The sequence below is a fragment of the Seriola aureovittata genome, chromosome 9, assembly GCF_021018895.1.
Source record: "Seriola aureovittata isolate HTS-2021-v1 ecotype China chromosome 9, ASM2101889v1, whole genome shotgun sequence".
In the NCBI taxonomy this organism is placed as follows: Eukaryota; Metazoa; Chordata; class Actinopteri; order Carangiformes; family Carangidae; genus Seriola; species Seriola aureovittata.
Genome location: NC_079372.1, coordinates 23478737 through 23498299, shown reverse-complemented (window position 1 = coordinate 23498299; position 19563 = coordinate 23478737). Strand labels below are relative to the sequence as shown.

Genomic DNA, 19563 nt, shown 5'->3' with positions numbered 1-19563 from the left:
ATCAAGAAGTCACTTCATGCTCAGCTGCAAACGTCACTTCAGCTTCATTTACTGTTCTAACAGCAGCTTTGAGGTTTAGATGTTCAGTCCATCTGAACGCCACATCGTCAGGCTGATTATTGACATCAAAACAAACTGTTGTGCTGTCTAACCTTTGTCTTATTGTTTGTTTAAGCAAATAAAAAAAAGAAAAACAAAACAGGGACATGGGTAAAATACACAAGTTTTAGTGTTTTTCTATTAGTGATTCAGTGTCCAGTCTGTCTGCAGTCCATCATCTGAAGTTTATATTGATTCATTGATATTGTTAAGGGACAGAGACAGACATCATCTGTATGATTGAAAATTACATCCTCCCATATTACCACATATATTATATAGATAAGTTATTAATCAGACACCAGGCTGTGGAGTGACAAAGTGTGTATTTATATTATCTTCCCCTCCCACACACACATACACACACACATCTTTAGTTACAGTTGGTGCTCAGTGTTGAGTAATAATAATAATAATGATAATAATAATAATATAAGCAATAGTTTCTTCAAATATAGAGCGATACACTTTGTACAAAATACCCTGCATATTACTGTCAAGTTTAATTTAAATGACGTGAAGTGTGTTGTGCCATTGTTGACTGTGATTGACACTAGAGGGCGCCGTTGCTCTGAGGTTTCAGACTGATCATCACTGTTTTAACAACTCAGGGAAATCAATCAATCAATCAATCAATGATCAGCTTTGAAAAACATCTGTTATCGAAAGCTCCAGAAAAACCAAGTGAGTGAACTTTGTGTTTCTGAGGTCGAGGATGAAGCTTAAAGGTTAGAGGTCAGAGAAAAGAAGTCAGTCTCTGACTCAGAATCAGAATCAGAGTTTTGTGTTTTTAAACCTCTCAGCTGAAAACAAACTAAAAGTCACACATGCAAAAACAAAAAGTCAATTCATCTTATAGCTGATTTAGGAAGTTGGACTGATGGATGATTATTATCATTATTAGTTCACCTCAACATTATTTTCTCAGTTTTAATTTCCCAGAGTTCACAGCGACATCTTCAGAAACAACAGTTTCAGGTCAGTGTATTAGAAAACTGTGACCAGAGGAGCAGAGAAACATCTGTTTAACAGTAAATGATGTTTGTATGTACAGTACATGTTGTGTAAAATGCCCAGAGCTTCCTTTGGGTGTTCCTGAAGTGTTTTGGTTGACAGACAGCTGAGCGAATATTTGGCTGAAAATCTGAACGACAAACCTGCAAACTGCTGAGGATCAATCAGTTTCAGAGGTTTCACTCAGAGTCCAGGTTGATGTTTATTGAGTCTTTAGATGGTGGAAGTGACTGTTTCTCTCCAGTTGCTGTGGGTCCACAGACATACTCTCCACTCACCAACAAAAACTAAACTTTGGCTGTAGGTAACTGTTGTTGTCGTTATTGATTATATATATATATATATATATATATATATATATATATATATATATATATATATTCTCCCTAAAGACACTAGAACTGAACTTAATAATAACAGATTTTATCATAACTTGTTCACTTAATATAAATGTTGTTGTTTGTTGTGCATGATACTGAGTGGAGGTGTTTCTTGTGTCTCAGGGTGAACAGACTCACTTCATCATCACTGAAGCAGTTTGCAGGTCGTCACACAGACGTGGTTTTTATACAAACAGTCCTAAATATGAGTGCAAAGGCATGCAGCACCACCCTCCTCCAGCCACCTCCACCCTCCACCTCCCACCTCCATGTCAATGACAGACCCAGAAGAACTCAGTGTCACAGTGAGTGACTGAAACTGAAGCACAACATGGTGACTGTCAGTGTCTGTACATAGGCTGTCGATAAAGTCGGACTTCTTCACATGGATGTAACAGTGGTGTCAGTGACTGAGCTTTGACCTGAACCCGTCCTCACCACTGTGTACACTCCTGATGCACAACAAATATAAAATATAATAATCATAGTGATGCATTCATGCTGATGGAGACAGGACGATTAAAGGTCCCGTATTCAGACTGAAGACCAGCAGATTGAAGATCTGCAGACTGCAGACCAACAATAATAAAACAAATGAAAGGTGAGAAGTTCAGGTGAATATGGGACCTTTAAGTGCAACTGTGAAAGAGTTAAAGTGAAGTTTACCTGTGCTGAGTGTCAGTGCTGCATTCAGGTTCATCAGATGAACTAAATTACATTAATCAGATTTCTCCAACAGTACAGCTACTGTCAGTGTGCTTGACAGGGAGGAGAGGGAAGAGGAGAGAAGGAAGGAAGGAAGGAAGAAAATCAGGAAGAGAGGAAGGAGATGAGATCTGAAAATAGAAAACATCTGGACTCAGAAAACATCTGGACTCAGAGGACAACAGTTCACATTCTCTGAGAAGAGTTCTGCTGGAGAAAGAATCGCTCTGGAGTTTTTATATTTCAGCCCATTAAATCTCTTTAAGACAAATTTATGATCTAATTTAATCTTCTCATCAAGCCCCTTTTCCACTGGTCAAAAAACCTGCTGAGACCCACCAACATTGAGCTTTTGCTGGCAACGGAAAAGGGTTCAATAAACATTCACACCGGTGTCAAATGACTCTGCTGTAGACACGGGTATTTATCAGCTTGGCAGTGATGTAAACACAACACCTGAGTGAACCTGCTACTTTTCACCTCTCTTCCTACTGTAACATCTTTTGGAGCACAGACACTGTAAAAAAAGGTTGTTAAACCAGAAACACAGCAGCTACACTGCGCATGGGAATGGAAGAGTGAGTTACAGCTCCGAGATAAGTTTCAAAAACACACAATCACCGATTGAAGGATCTCACACGGAGACACTTTCATAGGAGCACCAACTCTGGGATGAAACCTGACAGATCTGTTTTACCAGTAGCAGGCCGGCTAGCAGCTCACTGTCTCTCCACTGCATCTGTGTGTGAACGCATGTAGGTTAACTGCTGACTCTAAATTGTTCGCAGGTGTGAATGTGAGTCTGAATGACTGTTTGTCTCTAACTGTCAGTCCTGTGATAGACTGGTCAGAAACAGTGTCTCCATCAGTGTTTCCAGACTGGACTCATGTTCCTTTATCTGTGCAGTAAAAATAGATTTGGACACTTTAGTCTGGTTTCTACCTGCAGAGAGTATGTCTGTAATCCAGAGGATTACACTGTGAGGAGGGAGGTGAGAGGGACAGGTGCATACAGGTGATCTTATAACAACAGGAAGTTAGTGTTTGTAGTTTAACAGCTGATCAACAGGATCAACAGCTGCAGCAGTAACAGTGACATATGAAACTGAAACAAACCTCCATGAATCCACTCAGAAGAATCGAACCTCTGACTGATGACCTGATGTTAATCAGTTTCCACAGAACTGCAGTGAAAACGACGATCAGCTGACAGAAGGAAGATGATGATGACGATGATGATCAGGAATGTGATTTGTGATTAATGGGCTAAAATAAGACAGAAACACCAGAATGGTCCTTTAAGGATCTGATGCGTGACATGTTTTTATCTGTTCATCAGTTTTTTCCTCCCTCTCTTCCTCAGCAGTCACATGTGTTTGTTTTTACCCTTCTGTTTACTGTCAGGCGCTTCTCTCTTTGATTTCATCCATCCAGGTTCTCTTCTCTCCTTCCTCGCCCCTCCATAACCCCCCTCCCCGTGAATGTCTCTTTCTTCCCCCCCTCCTCCAGCTACCACATGTACGTCTTTGTCGTGTCGATTTGACTCCCCCCTGCCTCCTCCCCCCTCTCTCCTCCCACCCTCTCCTCTTCCTCCTCTTTGTCGTCCTTGTCTTTCTCGGCCTCGCTCTCCCACAGTGTGATGAGTGGCGGGTACAGCTCATTGAGTGGGATGGATGTGGCGTGTTGCATATACTTCTTCAGCGAGTGGCCGCAGGACTTGTGCTGCTGCACACGACGGCCCATGTAGACCACCAGCAGAGCCATGATGGACAGAGCAAACATGGAGCCCATGACGGCCGCCAACGCCACACTGCTGCGACGTGATGCCACCAGCTCCACAGAGAAGCCCGCCTCCTTAGTGGTGACGTTCAGGCAGGAGGTGTGGACAGGAGCGGAGGGGGAGGAAGGGAAGGAGGAAGAAGAGGTGGGGGTGGGGGAGGAGCTGGGAGGGGAGGAGGGAGGGGTGACGGAGGGAGGCGAGGAGGAGACGGTGAGGCAGACGTGGTACTCTGTGGCAGGAAGTAGGTGAGTCAGATTATACTCCTGAACATCGACTGGGACCTGGACAGAGAAAGAAACAAGGACGGTAGAGATGAGTTCAAGTTAAAGTGAGTCCGACTTAAGTTAACTTAATCCTAAATTAAACCTGATTTCAGCAGAAATAGTGAAGCAGTGAACTCAACACAGACACTGGACTGTCCCACTGTTATTACAGACAGTGAACTAACCGAGTGCAGACAGAGCATTGGTTTACATGCAGACAGGTGTAGACAGTTGGATTTGCTCACTTTGGCAGTGTAGCTGATCTGAGGGTTGTCTATGTGCACAGTGGCGCTGGTCCACCGGGGAAGAGGGAGGGGGGCGTCCTGCTGGCTCTGACCCACAGACGAAGTTCCTCCACTGGGATACAACTTCCACTCCAACACCACCGACTGGGCGTGAACCACCTGCAGAAGAAATAGGAGGTAGGTACCAGTTTGATGATAGTAATAATACAATATGTCTTTTGTAGGAAACTGCCTATAGAAAGATACAAAACTATGTCCTTAGAAAAAGAGGAAAAACACAAAGTATAGATTATATATATTAAAGTATGAGTATTAAAGACACAGCAGGTTCTGTACCTTAGCCAGAACCACAAGAGAGGCTTCAGGGCTGGACGAGCTCCCCAGCCAGGGCTGCTCTCTGCTGGACTCTCCATCCCACCGGGTCTCCCCGTCCGACCACCAGCCCACAAACCCCTGAGAGTCCACAAACACTGAGACGCTCTTCGTGTCTGCTCCCTCCATGTTCCACGCTACACAGGTATACACACCTGAGAGAAAGAGAGAGAGAGAGAGAGAGAGGTTCTGAGTAAACTTTTTTTTCCAGTGTTTTGAAATTCCAGCCAACCAAAATATGAATTAGAGCAAATTTCCATCAGATACCTTGATGTGCATCTTTTTTTTGAGGATCATTTTACCTCACCTGACTGCCAGAAAGACTTCACTGATTAACATACATTTCTAGCCAAAAGAAAGACATGTCAGTAATGTTACGTAATTTCCTAACACACATTATATGCACCTTGTGTTTAGTGTGCATGGAAAAATTAAAATCACCTGGAAGAAAACATGAATCCTTTTAGTGCTGTTTAGACTGAGGTAGTGGTGGACTTCAGCCTTTTGTGGCCAAAATGAGTATTACAACAACACTTCTCTCCTTGCCTCTCAGGGCTTCTGAATTAATGTGTGACTTTGATGAAAACTGAATTGTTTCGACAGCTGGAGACTTCAGACTTGGACTTGGTCTTGGAGCTAGATGTGAAACAGACTGACCTGTGTCTGACGGCTCGGCGTGTTCGATCACCAACGCTCCGGGGTCCGACACACGATGCTTCTTCTTCTTCCTGGTCAGGCCACGCCCCACCTCTGATATGATTGGTTCAGCCACTGCCTCAGCGCTCACCTGACCAGTTGAGGAAGAGAGATGGTTATAATATTAATTAATTATTAATTAAATAGACCCCCCCCACACACACACACACACACATATACATATATATGTGTGTACCCTCATGACCCAACCCACCTTGTCTCCAGTGGGCGTTACCCAGTAAAACTGGGGGGCAGGGTCAGCGTCTGCCCAGCACTCTAGTGTGATTGGCTGCCCAGCGCTGACATTCATGGCCGTTGGGAAGGAGTGAGGTGAGATGTGAGGCAGGCAGCTGTTGGCCCCGCCCCCGCCGGCTGCACCCCACCCGACCGCCACCACCTCCTGCAGCTCCCGACCAATGAGGTGAGGTGGGGAGGAGCAGAGAGTGACAGATGACTCCAGAAGCTTGAGATGTGATTGGTTTCCGAGGTGAGGCCCCCAGGAGGAGAGACAGTCACATCGCAGGGGGTTTGAGTGAAGAGACACCTCCTCCAGGGATGGGAGGGAGGAGAGGAGGTCTCCAGAGAGGAGGCTGAGCTGGTTATTATGGAGAAGGAGAGTCCGGAGGGAGGACAGGTTACTGAGAAGGAGAGGAGAGGAAAGAAGGAGAGCAGATGAGAGGAGAGGGAAAATGAAAAGGTGAATGAGAAGGGATGAGAAGGAGAAGAAATAGAGGGACGTAGGTGAAAAGAAAACAGATTTGTTCATGTGTGAAATTCGCAGAAAACTTTGTGACATGACAATAAAACTGTTCAGAGGAAGTTTGATCATTTGACCATGTTCACCTGAAGGCCTGAGGGTCAATGTACGACAGCCGTGGGTTGTTGCAGAGCTCCAGTTTGGCGATTTCAGGAAGGTTCTGGAAAGCAGCTCGCTCCACCATCAGCAGCTCCTCCATGTTGTTCAGGCTGAACACAGTCAACATTTATTCTAACACACAACCTGAAGAAACTGCACACAATACACCAAATAACACAACATCAGAGAGAGAGAAGCTGGAGTTCCTACTTCAGTCCAGTATCAGATCAGACCCGGGACGACAGGGACAAAATAAAATCTTGATCCAGACGTTCTTACTGCACTGTACTTTTTGCAGTTGTATTCTCAGACTGACCTGAGCTCCTCCAAGTGCTGGAGGTTCTGGAAATCTCCCTGCTGGACTCTGCTGATTGGGTTCCTGTTCAGGTCCAGGAACTTCAGGTTAGGGAGTACACTCAGAGCATCTCGGGGCACAGACCTGCAGGAGAACAACAGGTCATCAGTGTCACCCAGCACATTGAGAGAACACTACAGTCTGAAGGGAATTGAACCAGCAACCATAGTCAGACCCACCTGAGCCGGTTGTCGTAGAAGGAGAGGCTCTCCAGGTAGTCCAGGCCCAGGAAGGCAGCGGAGGGGATGGAGGCCAGTCCCATTCCAGCCAGCACCAGGCTGTGCAGACGGGATAGGGGCAGGAAGTTCTTCTCCTCCAGGCCCAGGATGGGGTTCTCCCCGATCATCAGGATCTCCAGGGATGGCAGGGACTCGAACCAGCGGCTGTCGATAGCCACCAGCCGGTTGGAGTTCAGGTGGAGCCTACAGGACCGAGCACATGGCAGAAAACTAGTCCAGACAGAGTAAAGACCTGCTCACTTTATCAGAACATACTTAATCCTGAGAAGAAAAATTTAATCTTATGATCATAAATTCCACTCCATTGTCTTATTTAATTTGTGAAATTGTGCTCACATTAGGTTTTAAAGGCTTTTATTTTGACATATAGATGGTTTTAAATTGAAAGAAAACCCTAAACAATGAGTTAAAAACATAAAAAATGTATGATGTGGTTCTGATGTGGTTCTAGGGGTCAATTAGGTGGTTGTTCTGGTCACTGAGGGGCTTCTAGTGATCTTTGAGGTAGTGCTTGTTGTCACTGCGAAAAGTCTAGTGGTCCTTTAAGGGGTTCAATAGGTTCTTAATGAGGTTCTATAGATCATTTAGGTGGTCTGGTGGTCCTTTGAGAGGTTCTAGTGGTCCTGTAGGTGGTTCTGAGGAGGTTTTAATGGCTTTTAAATGTGAACACTGAGGGAGTTTTTAGGGGCAACTTAAGTGGTTCTAGCGGCCCTTTAGAAAGGTTCTGGAGGTCTAGAAGTCCCTCAGATGGTTTTAATGGTCCTTGGTGTCAGAGGTGGATGTTTTGGTGGTTTTAATGGTCTTTTAGGTGGTTCTACTTACTGGTGGTTAGGTGATTCTGAGGCTCCCCTAGGTGGTTTTTGTGATCACCAAAGGTATTCTAAGTGTCATTTAGGTGGTTCTTATGGTCGAAGTGGAGAAGACAAATATGAAGACGAAGAAGAAGAAGACGAAGAAGAAGAAGAAGAAGAAGAACAAGTGTCGTTACCGCAGCAGGTTGGTGAGGCCGGCAAAGGCTTTGGGTCCGATGGATGAGATGTGGTTGTGGTTGATGTAGAGCTCCTCCAGACTGGACAGGTTCCTCAGACTGAAGTCCTCCAACTCCTCGATGCGATTCTCCTCCAGGTACAGAGTGACTAGCCGGCCCAGAGAGGACAGACCAATAGAGCTCACCTGGACAGAGAGAGAGAGGAAACACTTAATCTTCAACACTAATGTCTGAAGAGGAACCAGTGTGTGTGTGTGTGTGTGTGTGTGTGTGTGTGTGTGTGTGTGTGTGTGTGTGTGTGTGTGTGTGTTACCTGGGTGAAGTGATTCTGTGACAGGTCCAGCTCTGTCAGGTTGGTCAGGCTCTGTAGTTCAGTAGTGATCGATGAGATGTTGTTACTTTGCAGCAGCAGCACCTGCAACACAACAACACATCAACACAACATAATCACAACACAATCATAACATAGTGTTACCTGTGTGATGTCGCTGTTACCTGTGTGATGTCACTGTTACCTGTGATGTCACTGTTACCTGTGTCATGTCAGTGTTGCCTGTGCGATGTCACTGTTACCTGTGTGTTGTCACTGTTACCTGTGTGATGTCACTGTTACCTATGTGTTGTCAGTGTTACCTGTGTGTTGTCAGTGTTACCTGTGTGTTGTCAGTGTTACCTGTGCGATGTCACTGTTACCTGTGTGTTGTCACTGTTACCTGTGTGTTGTCACTGTTACCTGTGTGTTGTCAGTGTTACCTGTGCGATGTCACTGTTACCTGTGTGTTGTCAGTGTTACCTGTGCGATGTCACTGTTACCTGTGTGTTGTCAGTGTTACCTGTGTGTTGTCAGTGTTACCTGTGCGATGTCAGTGTTACCTGTGTGTTGTCACTGTTACCTGTGTGTTGTCACTGTTACCTGTGTGTTGTCAGTGTTACCTGTGTGATGTCACGGTTACCTGTGTGTCAGATGAGATGTTGGCTGGTACTCTCTGCAGATGGAGTTCATTACAGTCCACTGTCTTGGCCTGGTGATACACAGACTGTGGTGTGTACCATGGCCGCGTCTCACACACACACTGCAGAGGGCACAGCACAGCGCCACCTACAGGACACAACACACACCAAACTTCTGTTTAAAAACAGATGATTTAAACTCTTCTTCATGTGCAGATCATCACGCTTCTTTACCTTGGCTGGCCACGCCCAGCCCAGCACACACTGATGATGTCACAAGGAAGAGGAGGAGCACGAAGAAGACTGCAGATCCCATGGTGCACTGGGCTGGAGGAAGTGCTGGCTAAATGATGAACTTCCTCCAGATGGTCAGTGGGAGGTGAGTCTCATCTACAGCTGGATGGAAACACAGAGGAGGACAGAGTTAAATTTGTTTTTTATTTTTTCATTTTTAATTCAGGAAAACAACAGCTAACAGTCATCGTTCACAGAAGTGCAAATCCAAAACCAGAAAGTCTAGTCTAGTCTAAAGGATTCCTGAAGCTGATTCCAGTAACAATACTGAAATAAATAAACTGAAAAGGTAAATTTACAGTTACAAGGTTTGACATCACCATCATTACTTGGCCCTTTAAACCTCAGTTACTGACAGTTCCTGTTACAGCTGGTGACTTCTGTGTTCACACTGTTAATTGTTCTTTGATCGATCAGTGCTACAGATGTTTTCTAGAAATGATAAAAGTCTGATGAGTCTGATACGTGAGAATTTACAGAGGGAAAAAATACTTTATTAATGTAAGTGAAATTAATGTAAGTCAGTGTAATGTCCTCTGAAGTGAGTGTGTGCAGAGAGAGAGAGAGAGAGAGAGGAGAGAGAGAGAGAGAGAGAGAGAGAGAGAGAGAGAGAGAGAGAGCGAGAGCCTATGATTTGATTATATTTGTCATTTGCCTCTACTCTGCCCATACACACACACACACACACACACACACACACACACACACACATACACGTTTCCATCACTCAAGAGGAAGACTTTAAATTAAGTCTTCACACTAAAATTCAATGACATTATGGGGACTGGCTCATTGTCCCCACAATGTGTGTGAACAGATTTACGTTCCCACAACATGAATTACACACACACACACACACACACACACACACACACACACACACACACACACACACACACACACTTAAATGGAACCAGTCCTGTTGTTGTTGTTGTTGTTGTTGTTGTTAGGGACTTCCACATACACTCAGTGGGACAGGAAAAAGGGGCACCTTGCCTCTGGTGCCATGGCAACCAGCCAGGAAGTGACACAGGAGGACAAAGGGGGTGGGACTAACCTCTGAGCAGCTCTGTGATTGGTCCACCCACTGTGTCCCACATCCACACTACAAACTAACTGTATACAGTCTGTTCTGTTTACAAAACATCAGTTTAAAATATGAAAGTACTCAGTGGAGGGAAGTATCGAGGCACATTTACTCAAGTACTTTACCACTAGCAGTATATAAAGTTATTGAAACCAGTCCCATCTGAACCAGCTGCAAAATGAAAGTGATGAACACATTAATTTGCCAACTAATACAACCCAGTAAAGTGATATATTATTATTCTGCATAATGAGTACTTTTACTTCTGGTACTTTAAATATAGTTCAATAAGACTCTGAATGCTGAACCTTTACTTGTAACACAGTATTTCTACACCAGACAAACAGGAAATTAAAATATGTGACATCGAACTTCACAGTGACATCAGATGCTTTTCTTAAGATGGAGAACAGTTTTTGTTCGTTTTTCTGCAGTTGTTTCACCACCACAGTTTATGTTAATGATGAGCAGCCTCTTCATTTCCTTTGTGCTCTGGTGTATTTAGTCTGAACACTGAATCCTGCTGTGAATAACCTAAGTCAGACTACAACCTGCTGAGAATCAGTGCAGAGTCTGGATTGAGACACAGCAACTGTTTTATTTATTTGCTTATAACAGCGGGGGTGGGGGAGGGGAGGGGGGCTCTCTGTCATTGGCTGAGCTGCATTTTAAACCTGTGCTGTCACATGACCACTGAAACCTCACAGCTGTGTGCTCAGGTTTTTCTGTAGAGGTCACCTGAGAGGTAAACCTGCTGCACACACACGTTTCCTCACACCGACACAGTTCCACACATTACAGATGTGTCTCACAGAGAGGCATTCACACCTTTTCAACATCTGGATTAAGTGAGTCTCAGACCTTCTCTGTCAGATTTCACTGAGCTGTTAACACATCAAATATTTGATCCACAGACTCTGATGGGAGCAACAGAGGCAGGTGGACAGAGCAGAGGCTGTTTCAGATTGTTTCAGATTTTATTTTATATTCATGTTATTCCCAGCAGGAGTATCTAGTTTCCCAGGTGGACCCTGAACACAGCACAGTGAGACAGATTGTTGAAACCTCTGATCCTCCTCCTTCTTGTTAACGACAGACTAAAGGAGGGTTCATCTCTCTGTTCCAACATCTGAACACATCTCCTCCCCCCTCCTCCTGCTGAACAGATGGAATATTGATGAGGTGATATTAATAATTTAAAGAGCTGCGAGCGCCTCGTTAAGTGTCATGCTGCAGAGGATGTGATTGGAGGAGAGAAGGAGATGCTGGTTAATTAACTCTGAGCGGTCAGTCAGACACACACACACACACACACACACACACACACACACACCACACACACACACACACAACACACACACACACACACACACACACACACACACACACACACAGAGAGAGGTGGGAAGGGACATAAATATAGAACGAACCAGCCCACACTGCTAACAAGCTCAGAGTCTGCAGTCAGAACAACAACACACCGACAGGAAGCAACTTCACATCTGTTTGTTTCCAGAATGAGATGATAAAGATTTCAAAATAAGACAAACTGCTGACGACTGCAGTCACAACAGTTTACATTTGTCTGAGTTGAATCGTCAGATGGTTTGTGGAAAGTGGACAAACTGCACTTCAGCCCACAAACAGTGAATCACAGACACAATGCTCAGTTTTAGTTTCATCAACTAAACTACAGTGAAAAGAATTTACTGACGACGATCAAAAACTGTAAAGTTTAAAGTGTTTAAGGAAGGAGTCTGAAGGACAGACGACTAGACACATGAACTAATGATTGTCTTAATCTGACAGATTAAACCAGTGACGACCTTGAACTCTTCGTTGCTAATTTTCAGGATGATTTTCCTCTAGATCGTTTGCGGCTTCACGTTGGGTTTGAGGTCACAGTGTCTGATTAATCAGCTGATGGATCGATGATCTGACAGCTAATCTGAATTTTACTGCTGAACAACAAAAACTAACTATCAGCAAACTCACATGTGAGGTTTAAAACTAAGCCGACACCTGAGAGTCCAGCCGACATGTTTCTGTTCAGTTTTATGAAACAATAAAACATCACTGCTCTCACAGTAAACCTCGGCTGAAGGTGAACTCACTCGCTCTGTAACAGTCACACCTGCTGTGTGTGTCAGGTGAGCTGTAACAGGTGAACATCGTCAGGACAAATCAAAGTGTCGTTCACCTGACACTGCTCACCTGATTGACAGGGCTGGACTGTGACATGGTCCTGGATGAAGCTGATGCAGACTCCCGCTGTTCTGCTCACACCACGAGACCTATCCTGTCCCACACCTGAGGGTCCACAGCTACACGACTGATCCCAGACCAGGTCCTGGTCCCAGGATTAGTCCATTGGGAGGAATCCAGACTGGATCAAATTATTACAGGTGCAGATAGTGTCAGTTAATCAAGTGTAACGTACAGTGTGTGCTGTGTGTGTCATGTGACAGCACAGAATCAATACACCACGTCTGAATATACAAAGAAACTGAAAACATCCACAGAGGGTGAGGACTCTCCCTCCTGTCCCACCTCTGGTTTCCCGTGAGCCACTTGTTTCCACAGTGAACATGTTAGGCTGCTGTTTGACTGAGGCAGCCCACAGAGAGGTGGAGACACATCTCTGAACCGTCTGACTTAAAGGACTCGTCCTGACGGGGACAAGCTCAGAGTCTGTGATGACTTCAGCATTTTAGTCTCACCTGAGAGACAAGACTGAGACAAATCAAATGAACCTGGAGCCGTGAGAGGAGTGGAAGGGGTTAACTGAGGGGGGGGGGGTTAACTGAGAGGAGAGGATCAGGTTAATGGAGAGTTGAAGAGGTGAAGAAAGCAGCAGAGCAGTGATTATATAAAACAGCAGTTACTGTGGAAACCTCCGGAATGTGAAACTCGACTCAAGTGGAGAGACTCTGACCTACTTTCATGGAGGAGTTTCAGAAGAATCATTACGCAACAACAACTCAACTCATCCCACTTCTCTCCATCCTCATCAGCCTGAGGAGAGGAGACGAGGAGAGGAGAGAGGAGAAGAGACAAGGAGAGGAGAGAGGAGAAGAGACAAGGATAGGAGAGGAAACAAGGAGATGAGAGGAGACAAGGAGAGGAGAGAGGACACGAGAAGAGACAAGAGGAGAGGAAACAAGGAGAGGAGAGGAAACAAGGAGAGGAGAGGAAACAAGGAGATGAGAGGAGACAAGGAGAGGAGAGAGGACACGAGAAGAGACAAGAGGAGAGGAAACAAGGAGAGGAGAGGAAACAAGGAGATGAGAGGAAACAAGGAGAGGAGAGGAAACAAGGAGAGGAGAGGAGACAAGGAGAGGAGAGGAGACAAGGAGAGGAGAGAGGACACGAGAAGAGACAAGAAGAGAGGAAATAACGAGAGGAGAGGAAATGAGGAGAGAAGACGTACATGGAGAGTAAAAAGGGAAAGGAGAGGAAACAAGGAGAAGCATCGACCACCGATTGAAAACTACAGTAAGGGGACTTTGAGTGCAGATGTTTTTACCTTTCTGTTGATGTGAGGCTTCAGAGCTGCTGCTCAGTGGATCTGTTACCTGTGAAGAGGCTAACGGTTTCCACCTGATTCCAGTCTTTATGCTAAGCTAAGTTTCCAACTAGATAAGCTAACATCATCCTGACTCTGAACACGAAAGAAAGAAATGTTGAACTGTCGCTTTAATTCAGCTGCTGTTGAATGATTCTTCAGTATTATTATTAGTGTCGTTGTTGTTGTTTGTAGAGTTGAGCCTGTGTTGTGTGTGTGTGTGTGTGTGTGTGTGTGTGTGGCTGAAACACCTGCTCCGTCCACAACTAACAGGTTCACATGTTCTTCCTGGTTCAGGTCTAAGGTGTGGTGTCAGGGTCTGTTCACCTTCATGACGTCAACACTTCACACAGATAAACGTCTTCACTGTCACTTCACACAGACCTCGACTCATCCTGGGACAGGGTTTATCTCTCTCTAGTTCCGGACTCATGTCTAAGACCCTCACTATGATCCCGGACCCTCACAGCAGCACTGAACCGGCGCACAGCGACCGAGCGACCGGGTTTAAGATCATAATCCCGCTGTACCGACCAGACGCCCATGTCCTCACCTTGATCCTCCGCCTGCAGCTCCTCCTGCTACGAGCCGCAGCGGGTCCACAGTCCGGTAGAGTCCGGTAGAGTCCGGTACAGTCCGGCAGAAACGGGTAGAGTCCGGTAGGAGCTGGAGCTTCTCTGGTTTATTCGGGTTTTGTTGATCCGGATGAGGGCGGACTGGGTCCTGCCGCTGCCGCTTTTATCTGAAGCATCCCTCCCTCTCTCTCCTGTCCTCTGTCAGGTCCGCAGCAGCTGACTGGGGATCAGCCAATGGGATTTATAGACAACTGGGTGACGGACCAATCAGAGCTCGGATGCTGCACAGAGGTGATGGAGGGAGGCGGGGGTCTGCTAACATGACGTAATGCTCCAGATTCTCCTAATGACTGTGCCTGAGTCTCTCCTCTTCTCTTTCTACTTCACTTCTTCTTCTTCTCTGGTGTCGCTTCCTGTTTCTCAGCTCAGTGACACATCATAAGAAGAAGAACTCAGACCTCAGATCAGCAGAGACTGTTAAAGTTCAGTTCAACATTTTACTCAAAGCACAAAAACATGGAAGAACATCAAAATATACTGAAAGAATCAAACAGAACAAATGAAGCAGAGTAAATGAAACTGAACCATCATCACTGAAGGAAGCTGGAGATGATTTAATGAGGCTACTTCACTGCATTAATCTACATTCATCTATATATATAAAAAAAGAAGAGAATTATTGATTATGTTCTATTTTTATCTGAATCTGAAAAGTAAAGTTATCAGATAAATGTGGAAAATATTGAACTGTGCTGTTGTTAAGTTCCTTCAGTATAATACTTATTCTTTTAGTATAATACTTATAATACTAAATATATTCACTCTCCACAGGTGTGCTAAAAACAACTGTAAAAACATCTGTTAGAAAATAGAATTACTTTAATACCATTATTATAACTGTATAAACTTGTTTTTGTTGCTGATGTTGAAGAAACTCTGACTGAGTCATGAGTTACTTGAATGAAATCTCATCCACACACACACACACACACACACACACACACACACACACACACACACACACACACACACACACACACACGTGAACTGAGTGAAGCTGAAACTGTGTTTTCAGATGTGACTGTTTCAGCTGATGTAAATTTATCATTTTTTGGTTCAGTCAAACTTAGACTGAATAAAAACGGTTCACATCTCATCCTGTTAATCAACATCAATCTGCCAGTTATTTTCTTGATAATTTGGTCCAGTGGTGATGTCACATGTCTTTTCTCTTACTTAAAGTTACTGCTGGGACAAACATCAAATCAGTGTGTGTATGTGTGTGTGTGTGTGTGTGTGTGTGTGTGTGTGTGTGTATCATGTGTCAGATAGAACCACTCTGTCAACAACAGAAGAGAGATCATCATCATCATCTTCATCAGTGATGTCACAGTGATACAGTAAATCTTCAGTCTGAGTCAGAGTTACTGTTAAAGTGATGAAGACGAGGATGACCACACAGAAGGATGATGATGATCAATAAGATACTACAGTTATAATGATGCTGAGAAAGATGAACAAAGAATGTGGATGATGAACAGGTTCAGAGCAGTTTTGCTGACAGAGACCTCTTCATCATCAATACACGTCGATCAGTGTCCTGACTCACTAAACCTGAACACCAGCTGATAATCTTCATCACCTCCTCTTCCTCATCTGGATCTCAATATCTGGACACTAGATGAGTTTCCATTGTAGGAGAATAATAAGGCCCAAAGATGTATAACCTGATATCACCCGGACGCCAACGGAGTACAAGAGTCAGTGTAGGAGATTAAAAAACATAACAATAACAAAAGATATGGTTGGCGGCCAACAGAGTGGGACAAGACACTTTGACTGTTTGGGAAAACATCTGGAAAATAGGAGATTGGGAAACTAGGAATAAACATAAGGTCAAGGCGCATTGCTGGTAACGAGCACAGTGACCTGGTTCTGCACCAGGAAAACATAGTTGGTTAATAAGTTAGGCAAGAGTGGTACAACGAAGCCAAAATGATTGGAAAACAGGATGCACATACACACACACAGCCATCTGAGATATAAAAGAACATGTCTCGTTCTGTGTTGGGTTGTTGTCGTCTCCGTCTATGACTGCGAGTAGGGCCGCTGTGAATAAAGAGACTCCGCGCTCTGACACCTGTGTCTCGACTGTCTGATTCCTTTTTCGATCCACCACTTCTCGCCACAACACCATCCAGCTGTTTTTACGCACCATCCAGCTGTTTTTACGGGAAGTCTGAGAGCAAACAATCAAATATACAGTTTTTACTGTTGACTGAAGTGTAAAAGTAAATCTATCAACATTGTGCAGTGAATGTGGAGCGATGATGAGGAGGCTGAACCTTCCTCACATTAGCACATGAAACAAACAGAGATGTCAGATCATGTTTCCTCATGGTTTGAGCTTTGACTGGATCTGCTAATTATGTTCATTTCAGTTTCTTTTGACAATTTTCTTGAAATTAGGTTAAAATTTGTGTCATTCCTCTTCCAGAGGAGAGGAGACGAGAGGAGAGGAGAGGAGAGGAGAGGAGAGGGGAGGAGACGAGAGGAGAGGGGAGGAGACGAGAGGAAAGGAGAGGAGAGGAGAGGAGAGGGGAGGAGAGAGAGGAGAGGAGAGGAAAGGAGAGTGGAGGAGGGAGGGGAGGAGAGGAGAGGAGAGGAGGGAGAGGAGAGGAGAGGAGAGAAACAACAAGAGGAGAGGAGAGGAGAGGGGAGGAGAGAAACAACAAGAGGAGAGAGGGAGGAGAGGAGAGAGGAGGAGGAGAGGAGAGGAGAGGAGAGGAGAGGAGAGGAGAGAAACAACAAGAGGAGAGAAGAGGAGAGGAGAGGGGAGGAGAGAAACAACAAGAGGAGAGGAGAGGAGAGGAGAGGAGAGGAGAGGAGAGGAGAGGAGAGGAGAGGAGAGAAACAACAAGAGGAGAGGAGAGGAGAGTGGAGGAGAGGAGAGGAGAGGAGAGGAGAGGAGAGGAGACGAGAGGAGAGGAGACGAGATGAGAGGAGAGGGGAGGGGAGGAGACAAGAGGAGAGGAGAGGAGAGTGGAGGAGAGAAGAGGAGAGGGGAGGAGACGAGAGGAGAGGGGAGGAGAGGAGAGGAGAGGGGAGGAGAGGAGGAGACGAGACGAGAAGAGAGGAGAGGAGACGAGAGGAGAGGAGAGTGGAGGAGAGGAGAGGAGAGGAGAGGAGAGTGGAGGAGAGGAGAGGAGAGGAGAGGAGAGGAGAGGAGAGGGGAGGAGACGAGACGAGACGAGAGGAGGAGACGAGAGGAGAGGAGAGGAGAGGAGAGGAGAGGAGAGGAGAGGGGAGGAGAGGAGAGGAGAGGGGAGGAGACGAGAGGAGGAGGAGAGGAGAGGAGAGAGGAGAGGAGAGTGGAGGAGAGGAGAGGGGAGGAGACGAGACGAGAGGAGGAGACGAGAGGAGAGGAGAGGAGAGGAGAGGAGAGGAGAGGGGAGGAGAGGAGAGGAGAGGAGAGGAGACGAGAGGAGAGAGGAGGAGAGGAGAGGAGAGGAGAGGAGAGGAGAGGAGGAGACGAGAGGAGGAGACGAGACGAGACGAGAGGAGAGGAGAGAAACAACAAGAGGAGAGGAAAGGAGAGGAGAGGAGGAGGAGAGGAGGAGGAGAGGAGAGGAAGAGGAGAGGAGAGGAGAGGAGAGAAACAACAAGAGGAGAGGAAAGGAGAGTGGAGGAGGGAGGGGAGGAGAGGAGAGGAGAGGAGAGGAGAGGAGAGGAGAGAAACAACAAGAGGAGAGGAGAGGAGAGTGGAGGAGAGGAGAGGAGAGGAGAGGAGACGAGAGGAGAGGAGAGGGGAGGAGAGGAGAGGAGAGGGGAGGAGACGAGATGAGAGGAGAGGAGAGTGGAGGAGAGGAGAGGAGAGGAGAGGGGAGGAGACGAGAGGAGAGGAGGAGAGGAGGAGGAGGAGACGAGACGAGAGGAGAGGAGACGAGAGGAGGAGAGAGAGGAGAGAAGGAGAGGAGAGGAGAGGGGAGGAGACGAGAGGAAAGGGGAGGAGACGAGACGAGACGAGAGGAGAGGGGAGGAGACGAGAGGAGGAGAGGAGAGGAGACGAGAGGAGAGGAGAGGAGAGGAGAGGAGACGAGAGGAAAGGGGAGGAGACGAGACGAGACGAGAGGAGAGGAGAGGAGACGAGAGGAGAGGAGAGGAGACGAGATGAGAGGAGAGGAGAGGGGAGGAGACGAGAGGAAAGGGGAGGAGACGAGACGAGACGAGAGGAGAGGAGAGGAGACGAGAGGAGAGGAGAGGAGACGAGATGAGAGGAGAGGGGAGGGGAGGAGACAAGAGGAGAGGAGAGGAGAGTGGAGGAGAGGAGAGGAGAGGGGAGGAGACGAGAGGAGAGGGGAGGAGAGGAGAGGAGAGGGGAGGAGAGGAGGAGACGAGACGAGACGAGAAGAGAGGGGAGGAGACGAGAGGAGAGGAGAGGAGAGTGGAGGAGAGGAGAGGAAGAGGAGAGGAGAGGAGAGAGAGGAGGAGAGGGGAGGAGAGGAGAGAGAGAGGGGAGGAGACGAGAGGAGAGGAGAGGAGAGTGGAGGAGAGGAGAGGGGAGGGGAGGAGACGAGACGAGACGAGAAGAGAGGGGAGGAGAGGAGAGGAGAGGGGAGGAGAGGAGAGAAACAACAAGAGGAGAGAAGAGGAGAGGAGAGGGGAGGAGAGAAACAACAAGAGGAGAGGAGAGGAGAGGAGAGGAGAGGAGAGGAGAGGAGAGAGAGGAGAGGAGAGGAGAGAGAGGGGAGGAGAGAAACAACAAGAGGAGAGGAGAGGAGAGGAGGAGGAGAGGAGAGGAGAGGAGAGGAGAGGGACGAGAGGAGAGGAGACGAGAGGAGAGGAGAGGAGAGGGGAGGAGAGGAGAGGAGGAGAGGAGAGGAGAGTGGAGGAGAGAGAGGAGAGGGGAGGAGACGAGAGGAGAGGGGAGGAGGAGGAGGAGAGGAGAGGGGAGGAGAGGAGGAGAGGAGAGGAAGAGGAGAGGAGAGGGACGAGAGGAGAGGAGAGTGGAGGAGAGGAGAGGAGAGGAGAGGAGAGTGGAGGAGAGGAGAGGAGAGGAGAGGAGAGGAGAGGGGAGGAGACGAGACGAGACGAGAGGA

The 19563-nt window shown here is 46.6% G+C and overlaps 2 protein-coding genes across 4 annotated transcripts; one reads left to right on the top strand and one right to left on the bottom strand.

Annotated features, from left to right (window-relative positions):
- Positions 1-406: 406 nt before the first annotated feature.
- On the bottom strand, positions 407-14670 carry si:ch211-180f4.1 (uncharacterized protein LOC100144405 homolog). 2 transcript variants are annotated; one of them, XM_056385365.1, is made up of 14 exons: positions 14443-14670; positions 12539-12710; positions 9178-9339; positions 8946-9091; positions 8306-8407; positions 7993-8177; positions 6945-7187; positions 6727-6849; positions 6398-6520; positions 5769-6192; positions 5516-5645; positions 4823-5013; positions 4487-4645; positions 407-4259 (listed from the first exon to the last, which is right to left on the bottom strand). In XM_056385365.1, the coding sequence occupies exons 3-14, from the start codon at positions 9257-9259 to the stop codon at positions 3708-3710; spliced, it is 2460 nt and encodes an 819-aa protein (XP_056241340.1). In that variant the 5' UTR covers positions 9260-9339; positions 12539-12710; positions 14443-14670; the 3' UTR covers positions 407-3707. The 2 variants fall into 2 exon arrangements, with proteins under 2 accessions (XP_056241340.1, XP_056241339.1); XM_056385364.1 differs by lacking the exon at positions 12539-12710.
- Positions 13119-16601, top strand: LOC130175082 (probable splicing factor, arginine/serine-rich 7). Of its 2 annotated transcripts, none has more exons than XR_008828692.1 (2): positions 13119-13819; positions 14187-16601. XR_008828692.1 is itself a non-coding variant. In XM_056385367.1 (2 exons), the coding sequence occupies exons 1-2, from the start codon at positions 13429-13431 to the stop codon at positions 14786-14788; spliced, it is 510 nt and encodes a 169-aa protein (XP_056241342.1). In that variant the 5' UTR covers positions 13127-13428; the 3' UTR covers positions 14789-16601. The 2 variants fall into 2 exon arrangements, 1 of the variants encoding a protein (XP_056241342.1); XM_056385367.1 differs by having other exon boundaries at positions 13127-13819; positions 14670-16601.
- Positions 16602-19563: the final 2962 nt, after the last annotated feature.

What these genes read in the sequence shown, in the direction of transcription:
- LOC130175082 (XM_056385367.1), top strand. Translation starts at nt 13,429, where the DNA reads ATGAGAGGAGACAAGGAGAGGAGAGAGGACACGAGAAGAGACAAGAGG. An exon ending in ACCACCGATTGAAAACTACA is followed by an intron (nt 13,820 to 14,669) that starts GTAAGGGGACTT and finishes GTCCTCTGTCAG; the next exon opens with GTCCGCAGCAGCTGACTGGG.
- si:ch211-180f4.1 (XM_056385365.1), bottom strand. Translation starts at nt 9,259, where the DNA reads ATGGGATCTGCAGTCTTCTTCGTGCTCCTCCTCTTCCTTGTGACATCA. An exon ending in ATTGACCCTCAGGCCTTCAG is followed by an intron (nt 6,193 to 6,397) that starts GTGAACATGGTC and finishes TCTCCTTCTCAG; the next exon opens with TAACCTGTCCTCCCTCCGGA. An exon ending in TAACGCCCACTGGAGACAAG is followed by an intron (nt 5,646 to 5,768) that starts GTGGGTTGGGTC and finishes TCAACTGGTCAG; the next exon opens with GTGAGCGCTGAGGCAGTGGC.